Raw genomic sequence first — 12,234 nt, 5'->3', positions numbered from 1 at the left:
TTATTATAACTATTATTATTTTTTATTATTATTATTATTATTAGTAGTAGTGGTAGTGGTAGTGGTAGTGGCAGTGGTAGTGGTAGTGGTAGTAGTAGTAGTAGTATTATTATTATTCAATTTATGCAATTATTAACTTTACTCTCTCTTGATCTACCAACGGGTCACCGATAAGATGTGTTCAATAGTAGTGAATCCATATCTCTGCGGCGCTCTGGATGAAGCGACATCTTTTCCTCGCAATTTTGAGTTCACGAGGTATTCTTTGCCCATTTTCTCTTGACACCATGTAAGCACCTTGTCAATATTCGGCGTTCTAACACCCACAATTTCTGCAATACCCCGAATGACTACCAGGCCGTAGGGAACATTCTCGGTCATGTAACGGTGCGTGAAATCTGGCACGAATTTGCCGTCTTCAGTTGTCTTAACTGGATGCTTTATCCCTTGATAAGCAGCATTGGTCTGTATTGCCTTGTGAAGGGTCGACTTATTTGAGATGTCATGAGAATAACGTCGCACAAGCCATAGATGAATGTGTACAACCTGAAGAAAAGAGTTTATGTCAAGAAAAACGAGAACACATACCATCAAGCTAAATACACAAAAACATTAAGTCCATTCAGAAACAAGTGAGGAACAAAATAAAAGGCGGAGAGGCTGAAATTTATAAGAGAACGGCAAATGTAGAAATTTCACGAACCGTAGTAGTCCGTGTAGGCCTGTCACTCCAATTTAACAAACTGTTTTTTCTCGAGTCTGACGTCACGTGGCTTAAAGACAAAACGTGCAAATCGCTGAAGCAACCTCTAAACAAGGCTTGTACAGACGTCACTCACCATACTTTGTTCAGTGATGAAACAAAACTAGTCATTACAACGTCACGGACCAAGGGCAGACTTATGCACCTCTACCCACAAATACAGTGTGCTGATCTCGAACCGTCTGGTTGAGAGCTCAGTAAACACACAAACTACTCTACAGTATGAGTATGAACGTTAGTCGGTTTGTCGGAAGTAGATAGTTAGATAAACCTTCCTCTCCGTGTGTCTGTCTGTCTGTCCTATCAGTCAGGATGTTTGTCTTTCCCTTGCCTGTCTGTCGGTGACAGCTGATCCCGCCCTATAGTCGAAGATGAATTCAATTGTTTTTCCTCCCTTCCCAGCACTATTGTTCAACTTCTTATCTCGCTTACTGTGCTTGTAGTACAAAATCCTGACGATGAGGAAAAAAATAAAGATTAGTTACTTTTTATCAATTTAAAACTCTTACATGAGACATATTAGCTTCAGTATTCAACTCAATGAGCTTGGCAATTTCCACAATCTCATCTGATATGCTGGACAGCAGGTCCGCTGCTGGCTCAGTCAGGCCATTGTAGAACAGAGGTGGTTCATCCACTGGTTTCCCTTGCCACCCCTCCCATTGACCATAGAGTATTGACGTGTGCAGGTAGGCATTGACGCTCATCAACTGAACACCCAATAAGTGACCAGAGACGTTAAGTTCAGGGAGGGGTCCTAGGAGAGATTGTAGTGTGGAAACTGGGTCTTTCTTGGGAGCAACATCCTTTCCTTGCTGTGAATAAGCACAAACAAAAAGTTAGGAAGGTCTCACAGGGCCGCGAGAGACTAGCGGGATGGTCTTCGAATCTGGATATTCTCGGAAGAACAAAACCAACTGTTTGTCGAGGGCTCAGTAATTAATATTTTGTTGTATAGCTGGGTTTAATGTAAAGTAATGAGGCAAGAAGAATTAACCTCAAGTTAAAGTAACCTCATATTAGTGGGATAGCGGGCGACATTTACATTTTTTTTTCGCAGAGTGGATAGCGTAGCGAGTGGATAACGGCTACGCTATCCACCGATAACAACGCTATCCAACGGAAAAGTGTTGGTGAAACAAACAACACTATCCACTGGATAGCGATTCAACCAGTGGATAGTGTTACCTACCCTTTGAAACCCTCGGTTTCCGAGTTTCCGAGTTTTGGGTTCCGATTGGTTTTCTTATTCACACTCATTTTCCCGCACTTTGCAACGGCTAGATGCACTTACTCCGAGTTGTAATGAACTCAACGAATTGTCAACCGCTCTATCCACCAACTTGCTAGTACGAATAGGAAACTATTATGTATCGATATCAAATGCAGTATCTAACACAAACAGTTATTTTAAAGAAAACCAAGATACCCACTGGTACATGAATTGCAAAAATTTTTGGAGGATTGTAATTTCGGACCAAAAAAGTAGTCCGAAAACAAAACAGTCTGAAATTAAGCGTCCGAAATTTTTTAAAGCGTCCGAAATATTTCCAGTACAGTATAAAGCTCTGAAGTAGTTCCACAGCTCTTAGTTTCCTTTATGCCAGGCTTTATGGAGCGAACTTTAGTTGAGACACCGCTTAACATACCTAATGCCTTGATAGAATTTGTGTTATTTTCTCGTCGGTGTATCCGTAAAACCTTAGGGTGCACTCAAAAATCGTTTTCACGGATGTTGTTTCAGTCTAATTCGCGTTTTGTAGCCGTAAATTTACTTAAACTATGTTCCAGCAAAGTATCTGACATTGACGTCCGAAATTCGTCTGAAATAAGATAAAAAGTGTCCGAAAATAAAACGTCTGAAATAACTGAAACGTCCGAAATTTTTTGCAAGTAAAGTATTCTTTTAATATGTGCCCTTTGGCTGCATTTCCAAGTTGCCACCCCGCTCTTCACCATCGAAAAACTGCGTTGCTACGGCCTTTAGGCTGGCTATAAAGAGCTAATACAAAAGGTTACAAGTTAGTGGAACAATCTCTTCTATGTTCAATCAGCGTTAACCGGGGATGAATATACTTACCACGACAAAAACAACATTCAATGCCTACACCACCAACAAACCCTCTATATTCTCGAACCTGCTTAAGATAAAGAACTGAGTGGATATGACGGACACTGACAACCATCAAGAGAGGATGAAGAGTAAGAGAATTAATCCTCCTAATAGGGTTTTTCCCAAGGTTAACCTTCTCAAGTTATTTTTAGATCACCCCTGCCTTCCCAGGAGACCGCGAAACGAATTTACACCCATTTTCATCCTCCACAAAAGCAACCAGGCAAAGTGCTTGGCAATACTATCCTCGGAAGAACTGGGTACCATGTCTATGAAATAGAGATTACCCTGGGAATAAGGTCTATTATTATCATTTTGTCGGGCATTGCGGTACATTATGTGGGCTAAAATGGAGAATTTGGCAGGCTATAATGTATTTTAGCTCTCTGAAATATTATTTCAGAGAGCTAAAATACATGAAAAGTGAGAATCAAACAATCGTACGAAGTAAGCAGGCAATCCAAATCCAGAAGCCAATACAATGTTCGCGCCGTTTTCTTGCGGCGTTAGTGAGAGAAATGACGTCGCCATTTTTATGCCCAAATCATGGCTGGAAAAACAGAAAACAACGAAGAAAATCTAAATTCTCAGTCTTTCCAACAAGTGGAAGAAGATCTAAAAAAGACAGAGGCTGATTCCGTGCCAGAAAACCCCGGAAAACAGACCTCTTGGGGTTTGAAGAAGTTTACTCAGTGGCTAGAGAAGCGAAAAATAAGCTGTGATCTTCACATTGTGAACCCTGCTGAACTGAACGGAAAGTTTTGAAGAGGTGAAAACAAACAAGAAAACAGATCTCACCCAGGGTGCCTTGACTGGTATACGAGCTGCTATTCACCGTACAATTACGGGACAGCCTATTTCAAGGTCGATAAACATCCTGAAAGATGTCGAGTTCACACAAGCGAACAAGTTGTTTAAATTCGTTTTTAAATCATATTACAAGCGCGGGAACCCTTAACCACAACACAAGAATCCAATTGCAGCTGGGGATATGGAGAAACTGAATTTATATTTTTCGATTGACTGTCCAGAAAATCTCCAAGAATTTGAGTGGTTCAACCTTTGTTATAATTTGGGCCGGAGAGGAAGGGAAGTTTGGCGCGAACTTACAAAGAACTATCTCGAGTTCAAGAACGACGATCAAGATAAAGAGTATGTCACTATGAAACATACTGAGCAAACCAAGAACAATCAAGGTGGTTCTAAACAGAAAGATGAAGATTACACTGATGTGAGAATGTATGGGATACCTGGTTCGTGGATGGTTCCCATCTCATCGCTGAAATTGATGCTGAGTACACTTCACTCTGATTGTGAAGCCCTGTTTCAGACTCCGTTGACAGTTCTCCAATGCAAGATCATATATTTGAACTGCGGAGAAACATATGAAGACACGATTGATCATCTCAGTTTTACACAACTTAAGCAGTTGTGAAATCAAAGCCTGAAAAAACATTCAGGCCTAAACGGGATTCAAACCCATGACCTCTGCGATACCGGTGCAGTGCTCTACCGACTGAGCTATCAAGCTAACTGGGAGCTGGTCACGTTGTGAGCTCGTAATATACACGTAGATGATGAGTAATTCAAGTGAATATATGAAGGATCATATAGGCGAGGCGGCAGAGTGTTGGTACAAGAACGAGCCCTTGCGAAAGAGGTCCATTGCCCAACTTGTGCCCAAAAAGACTGGACTTTCCCAGGTCCACTCGGCATTTTGCGTAAGGGCGTCTACTATAACACTCTTAACAAAGGCGGGTTGAAGCAAAGCAATTTGCGCCATTACGAGGCATAAAAACGAACAAAGCTTGACTTCCTATATAAGGGATAGGTCAGCCTCACGGAAACGTACTTGTTCAGAAATTCCTAGTCGTCCGTTTTTTTCAAGAGAAGCTTCTGATGTAAATACCGCGTGTAGTAGCTGCATGGGCGGTGGCCAACTGCAGTTTTGCGGCTTCAAGCCAGAAGCACTCAGTTCAGCCAATAACGCCAATCTGGCAAGATTTTGTAATTTCTAGCCAGCTTCGCTTGATGTATTCTGTATTTTCATTGAGGGAAATAAAAGCAATTCAGCTAGTAAACGCTCGCGTGATAGTTCAGACTGTTTTGCTGTGATTCTTTTTTTCAGGTTTTATTTTGTCAATGCCCTCCAAAGAGATAGTAATAGTAACAAAGTTTATGTTCTTGGGCATAAATATGTTTCGGGATTTCCTGAGAGCTCGTTTTAACCCTCGCCTAGCGGTTCGGGCTTAAATGAGTCTGAGTCGAGCCAAAACATATCTATGCCCAAGAACATAAACTCTATTGTTTTGTTATCTAACCCTACCCCTTCATCCTCCCTTGCAACAATACATGTATTATACACCTGCTGAGAGCAGCGAGGCCAAACTATACCCTGCCTGGCGGTACGTCCCTTTAATTAAGGGAGTTCCCTGCTGTTTTACATTTGCAGCTAACAGATTTTCTCGGAAAACCGTTTGCATATTTTCGCACATAACAGTTGTTATTATGTAATTTATGTCATTATCAGCTTTACGCTCTCTTGATCTACCAACGGGCCAGCGACAAGTGAGATGCTTACCTTTATGGCTCCCAGTAGGGTATCCTTGGTGCCAAAAACGTCACAGGCAACAACAAACTCAGTGCTACGGCAGAGCCAAGGTGATGACTCAAAATTCATGATGGTACATTGTTGCAGTACATCACCCAGTGCTTCACGCACCTGGAACTCGAATCCTGGTTCCCCTGGTAGGCCGACTATTATTACGCCTGGTTTTATGTAAGGTCTCAGGGCATGAAGAAAATCTTCATGAGCAGTGGCAGGCAGCATAAAGACCACGATATCAACATCTTGCATGGCATCCTCAGGGTTATACGTTACTAGTGGAGGTCTAGATGTAATACAAGTTGGTTCTTCTCCATTCCGGTGAAAAGTCACCTTGAAGTCGTTCGTTAGCATATTCCAGCGGTCTGGGAGAACTCGAACTTCAGTACCTTTCACAGATGATGCAATACTGGCAAAAACGCGTGCTTCATTGCCCAGACCGCAAATCAACAGCTTTATACCTGTACGAAGCCTGTTCTGAAAATTAAATTAGAGCTTATATAAATTTCTGAAGTATACCATCACTTGGAAAACAACTGAAATGAAAAATCAACCGGTACACCCACAAACTACCGGTATAAGCGAAGGGCAAAAAATATCGTCCAGTTCAGTTCCATCTTCCATCTATTTTGGTTCGTCAGACGATGTAAAACCTAAGGGATCGTGATTTACAAGCTTCTATCTGGTTCTCTTGATATCCTGCGTTGGTTTTTACCATAGTAAACCCATAACAAGGTCATATTTTGCTGTAAACTCATACTGTACAATTCAAAGCACCTATTTAATCGCTCGTTCTTTTAAACCCCCTCTCTGATAAGGTCCACGTCTAATTTACACCCGCTTCCCTACGACGCTTCAACATCTTACTGGCTTGGGTCTATACACAATTTTACAACATCCGTCAAATTTCTCCGAGGCGCTAATTGGCTAATTTTTATCGTCAATAAAAGCACAGACAACCACATGACGCCATCAGAGGGGATCTTGAAATTGTCGGTAGACTGTTTACAGTTCAGCACTGTTGGTTTTCGAAATGTGCAAAAAATGCGCTTTTATTGGACTTTGATTTTGAACTGGCGCTCGGAAGAAAATTTAGTGGCGAACAATAAAGACAACAGAGTGTTTATGTCTCGGAACTATCGTCCTATCGGAAAGGGAGTCCTCTTTGTACCTTTTAGGGGTTAAAAGCGCGGTTTTGGTAACCCTCAGGGTGTTTAGAATTGGTACCTCTTAGGGTGAAAAACGTTTCAAGCCACGCCCACAAAACAGGATCTTGGTACCTCTTAGGGGTTCTTTTCAAAATTTCTCCGAGGTGCTAATTGGCTAATTTTTATCGTCAATAAAAGCACAGACAACCACATGACGCCATCAGAGGGGATCTTGAAATTTTCGGTAGACTGTTTACGTTCAGCGCTGTTGGTTTTCGAAATGTGCAAAAAATGCGCTTTTATTGGACTTTGATTTTGAACTGGCGCTCGGAAGAAAATTTAGTGGTGAAGAATAAAGACAACAGAGTGTTCATGTCTCGGAACTGTCGGTCTGATAGTTGCCCCTTGGAAATTTGATAATCTTAAAACTAGGATATTTGCTCTCGAAGCTTCGCTTCTCGGGCAAATACTTGCTCTAAGGACATCAAATTTCCCCAGGGCAACTATCAGCCGATAGTTCCTCGACAGAAAAACTCTATTGTTTAAATAGAAATCTCGAGCTCATAATCTAATTGTTTCATAGAAACGCGATTTTAAACCAATCAGCGGGCGTAATTTCTCTGGGCTATTTTCTAAGGGCCTGTTTACAAGAGGGAAGGGTTACCCTAGCAAGCAGGTCAACCCTAGCTGGAGGGCAAAAGATAGCCCGGGTTTACAAGTAAAATTGCACAGGTAGGGTAACCCTACAACCCGGGACAACTGAATGCACGATTACACTCAAGGGTCTGGAAAAAAGTAGAAAGTTAACCTGAATAGGCGGGTTAACCCTCTTGCCAGAGTAACCATAGCACGCAGATAGGGTAACCCACTCACCCGGGCAGCGCTGGCTGCCTTGTAAACAAGACGAAGAAAAGAAAGAGGAAATGTGTGAGTTCTATGGTAACCTGCTTGCTAGGGTAACCCTCTTTCCTTGTAAACAGGCTCTAAATGTCGTATAATACGTAACTGGGCTCACAAGAGTTTATATTATTTCAAATCTTGATTACTTTTAAAGAATACCACATGCACTTAATACAATTACGTTCAGTGAAAATGAAAATTTGACACCCTTATAAAACATGCCCGTAAACACTTAAAAAAAATAAACGATTTTTAATTGAGGCATACAAACATCTTTGCTCCCAAGGCCGCAATCCCTCCCGTAATCCCACCAATGGCAGCACGGCTGACTGTCCCAATACCGGCAGCTCCTGCACTCTGTAGGAACGCAAAGGTACCTCCAGAGGCCACGGAGCCTCCATAAACTACTGATTGTATAAAAGCTGTAACTGAGCCAGCAGCGGCACCTCCAGCTGTATAGCCAGCAGCACTAAGAACCAGTGGAGTGGCTGCCACAGCGGCAGTACCAGCTGCCACTCCTACAGCTGCATAGGGCAAGAAGTTACTTGCTGAAGAATATAAGAAAAAAGTTAGAGAGCAACAGTAACTCGACTATACTAAACTGAATGATGGACTATAGGGAGGCTCTGCCCAAAAAGGGTACCTTTATCTAGCTGGAGATACAGTGTATATCAATATGGTAGAAATTTCACGAGTTGAAGTACAAAAGGCTGTCTTTTTAGGAGGTTAAAGGTTCCAAATGTGAAAAAAGGGATGGAGTGCGTCTTCCCCCCACGGGAAACTCCAATACAAAAAGAAAGGGGGTCCTCTTTGCAACTTTTAGGGGTTAAAAGCGCGGTTTTGGTAACCCTCAGGGTGTTTAGAATTGGTACCTCTTAGGGTGAAAAACGTTTCAAGCCCCGCCCACAAAACAGGATCTTGGTAGTTCTCAGGGGTTCTTTTCAAAATTTCCAACGAGCACCCCCGTCCTTTTTATATGGGAGTTCTCCCGTTGGCCTTGCGCCAAAGTCGGAACCCTAAGTCTTTTCTATGCAAATTCTGACAGAACAGGTAATTAATCCTCAATCCTTAAAAATAATGCATTGATAGAAAACAGAACTCCAACAATACTTTAAGAACAAACACTCCATCCCTTTTCTTCATCGTGTAAAAGATATCCTTTGGGGTGAAGCCTTCCCGTATAGTTGATAAGAGGGAGTAACCCCAAAGTACTGTAATTCTGGCCCTAGAACTCTTACTAGTCCTCTGCAGGTATTGGTTAAAAGATCGCTCTCACTATCCTGATTTCAAATCTTTAAAAAGTCTCAACCAAACAGCTGACATTTAGGAAATAAAAATACAAAGGTATATACTATATACTATATGAAAAGTCAATCGTAAATATATTGTAAATTGTAGGTATCTGCCTAAAGAACATCTATAGACTCTATACAGACAGAAAAAAATGTATTTAATGCATGCACGTGGCTAGAGAATCTACCAACACAGGCAGCGAACAAGATAATCTAGCAATCGTAGGGTATAATCAACAAAGAGGGTTAGTTATTTATTCACCTTCGTCTTTCTTAGATCTAAATATGTTACCTCTGCTCACTAGGGAGTTGTTCCCATTGCCAGACACGCCCTTTCTGTCCACTGGAGGACTTTTCCCGCTTCTAGATTGTGCATTGGCTGGTGAAGCATTTTCCATGGCAGGAGGATTGTGACCAGCATTATCTTGCTGAATAGTTGATTCGTCAGGTTTATCAGGGTCTTGGTCTACCTAAACAAAGAAACGTTTATTTTGCCGAAATTTTGTTGAAGACTAACTGTTTTCTTACTTTTGCTTTTTTTCAATGCATTATTCTGTAGTGTTTTAGGACCCAGATCCCCTCATTCAGGGAGAATAACGCCTGATTGTTGTAGTCGGAGAGCACGAGTTATGATGGCGGCATAAAAGTCAATCGTTTGGTTTAATCCGGTTCAATCTTTCTTCATTACCGATTAGTTCGGCACATAACTCTGGCGACGAGGATACAGAGCCCCCGAAAAGCAAGAACGGAAGGATACTTTGTAGGTAACCTGGATGATAGCGTAAGAAACCACATCAAAAATATTCGACTGTCACGGCGACCAAAAAACGCTTAGTCTACATTGGAAACGCTGGCTTGTAGCGTTCGAATTGTTTGCGGACGGCAAAGGCCTGCTCTTGAATGAAGAAAATGTAAACAACAGGAAGAGGAAACGTACATACATACAGAGAAGATGTGCATTGTTGCTCCATTTAGCCGGACCTGACGTTCAAGACATCTTCTACTCAATCCCGTACACAGGAGATGTGAAGGATTTCAAGAAAGCTGTGGATGCATTTAACGCATATATGCTTTGTTCCAAAGGTCGAAACAACACACGCTAGGCACCGCTTCAGAGAGCTAACACAAACACCTGGGGAAACAATTCGACAGTTTTTTTTTTAACCAGACTAAGGCGGGCAGCCAAGGATTGTGAATAAGGAGACGACACGAACAATCAAATCCGCGATGAAATCCTTTCCAAGTGCACTAGTACGTACGTAAAACGAAAACTCCTGGAAGAGCTCGAAGTAGCTGAAAGCTGTGAAAAAGTGGACACACAACTTACAGAAGGACAAGGGGTGAACGCAAAAGAAAAGGACTCAGCAGGTGTAAACCGCATAGAAGAAACAAAGAGAGGTCCTGGGAAGAAGTCGCGACTCACCTGCTACCGATGTGGCAGAGCCGGGCATATCAGTAGAGACCCGAATTGCCCAGCAAGAGGTCAGCAGTGTCGCAAACGTGCGTTGGAAGGACATTTCCAAGAGCATTTCAAGACAAAGCATGAACGTGAAGGAGGGAAAAGGAAACCCAAGCGCTACAGGGGTCCCAAGGGAGGCTCTGCGAATACGGTAGATACTCAAGAGGGTGAAGATGACCCAGAATATGCGTTTGCAATAGGCGATAAAAGCAAAAGAAAATTGAAGTCTTCATTGGTGGATGTAAATTAAGTGTGATAATAGATTCTAGAGCAAGTACCAACCTCATCGACAAGCAAACATGGGAGTGGCTGAAGAGAAACAAAGTGAAATGCAAATCAGCTCGTTCAGACAATAAGCTCTACGCGTACGCGTCCCAGACCCCCTTGGATGTAATAACATTCTCTTGTGAGGTCTCCGTGGGGAGAAGCACCATTAATGCCGAGTTCTGCGTGATCAACGGCAAGCGAGAGTCACTTCATTGGAAGGGACACTGCAACGAACCTTTTTGTGTTAAAGATTGGGATAGACATTGCTGCAGTAAACACAGGCTCACAAACTATTGGTGAAGTCCTGCAAGAGAAATACCTGCAAGTCTTCAGTGGCGTCAGAAAACTGAAAGACCGAGCGGTACAACTCCACATAGACCCAAACGTAAAGCCGGTAGCACAGCCAATACGGAGGACCCCTTTCAGTCTGAGATCAAAGGTGGAAGAGAAGGTCCAAGAACTAATTAACTTGGACCTCTAGAGCCGGCAACTGGGCCCACCCCATGGGTTAATCCGGTTGTTGTCGTTCCCAAGTCAGGGGGAGACATACGTCTCTGCATAGACATGCGTAGGGCGAACAAGCCAATACTGAGAGAGGGACATTCTATCTCAACGGTTGATGAAATATTGCAGAGTTTGAACGGTAGCAAAGTATTACCAACTGGAGTTGACTCTTGACTCAAGAGAAGTCACAACGTTTGTGACACACACTGTGGATTGTTCAGATATAAGAGACTTTTCCTGATCTGATTCTGATTCAGGGAAAGTTGTAGTCGGAGAGCACGAGTTCTGATGGCGGAATAAAAGTCAATCGTCTAGTTTAATCCGGGTCAATCCTTCTTCATTACCGACTAGTTCGGCATACAGCATATCACATCCGTTGTAACTTATATGTTTCCTATTAATTGCAATTAATTTTTAAAACGGCCTAAATAAACACTTTGAACAAGAGGTCAGTGTATTTGTTTCAACACAATGGGTTGTAGACAATGCTGCAATAATCTGAGGCAAACATTTTTGTAAAACCTGTATACTTATTATTTATTGATGAGGGTCAGCCTACAATAAGAGACAATCATGCATATCTTGGTTCCTGATAAGACAAAAGTTCAAGTATGTCTAGCTGAATTTGATATGCAACTGCAAGACCATAACCAGTAATGTATTTTGCCGGGTGAAAATCAATACTTGTCCCATATTTCCATGATGGAATAAAGTTTTTATCATGGGTTGAAAGTCAGAGATCTAGAGTGTAATTTATAGAAATGCGTTTGACGATTTTTATTTTTAAGGTGGTAGTTTTTGATGGTTTTAGTTTCCATTATTTAGCCAGCAAGGACCCTGTTGACAACAGTGCTGTTATCCTGGATAAATATTCAATTACTGTAATAAATTTACTCCATTAATCATTCCGGTTAAACTAAATCTAGAACATTTTGGCGATTTTCAAGTGGTGGACAATTATTGGTCAATGAGAATCAGTTCTTAATAGTTGGGTTTAAATGAATGCCAGACTTCAAATATGCACTGGAACCAATAAAAACCTGGAGCATTTAATTAATTTATTTCTCAATCTTATAGACCTTTTGTTTAGTTGTACCTGGCATTTCTTTATGGTCCATCATTATTAATTAAAAAATAAACTAAAAAAAAAAAATACTGCTTTTTAATTTTTTGCCTACCACCT

At 41.7% G+C, this 12,234-nt stretch overlaps 1 protein-coding gene across 2 annotated transcripts in view; it reads right to left on the bottom strand.

Moving 5' to 3' along the window:
• The window catches only part of LOC145483417 (tauropine dehydrogenase-like), a 25,133-nt gene continuing 12,899 nt past the window's right edge, over nucleotides 1-12,234 (bottom strand). The window contains exons 2-6 of one of the 2 annotated variants that reach the window (XM_081461924.1): nucleotides 9,114-9,291; nucleotides 7,797-8,077; nucleotides 5,458-5,958; nucleotides 1,273-1,578; nucleotides 1-546 (exon numbers count right to left, since the gene is read on the bottom strand). In XM_081461924.1, coding sequence (XP_081318050.1) covers nucleotides 154-546; nucleotides 1,273-1,578; nucleotides 5,458-5,958; nucleotides 7,797-8,077; nucleotides 9,114-9,291 — 1,659 coding nt within the window. In that variant the 3' untranslated portion in view covers nucleotides 1-153. The remainder of the gene's footprint in view (nucleotides 547-1,272; nucleotides 1,579-5,457; nucleotides 5,959-7,796; nucleotides 8,078-9,113; nucleotides 9,292-12,234) is intronic. The other variant, XM_081461925.1, reaches the window with a different exon arrangement.

Source organism: Orbicella franksi, chromosome 4 (assembly GCF_964199315.1).
Source record: "Orbicella franksi chromosome 4, jaOrbFran1.1, whole genome shotgun sequence".
Lineage (NCBI taxonomy): Eukaryota > Metazoa > Cnidaria > Anthozoa > Scleractinia > Merulinidae > Orbicella > Orbicella franksi.
Note: the sequence above shows the minus strand (reverse complement) of the source record. Positions and strands in the feature narration are given on the sequence as shown.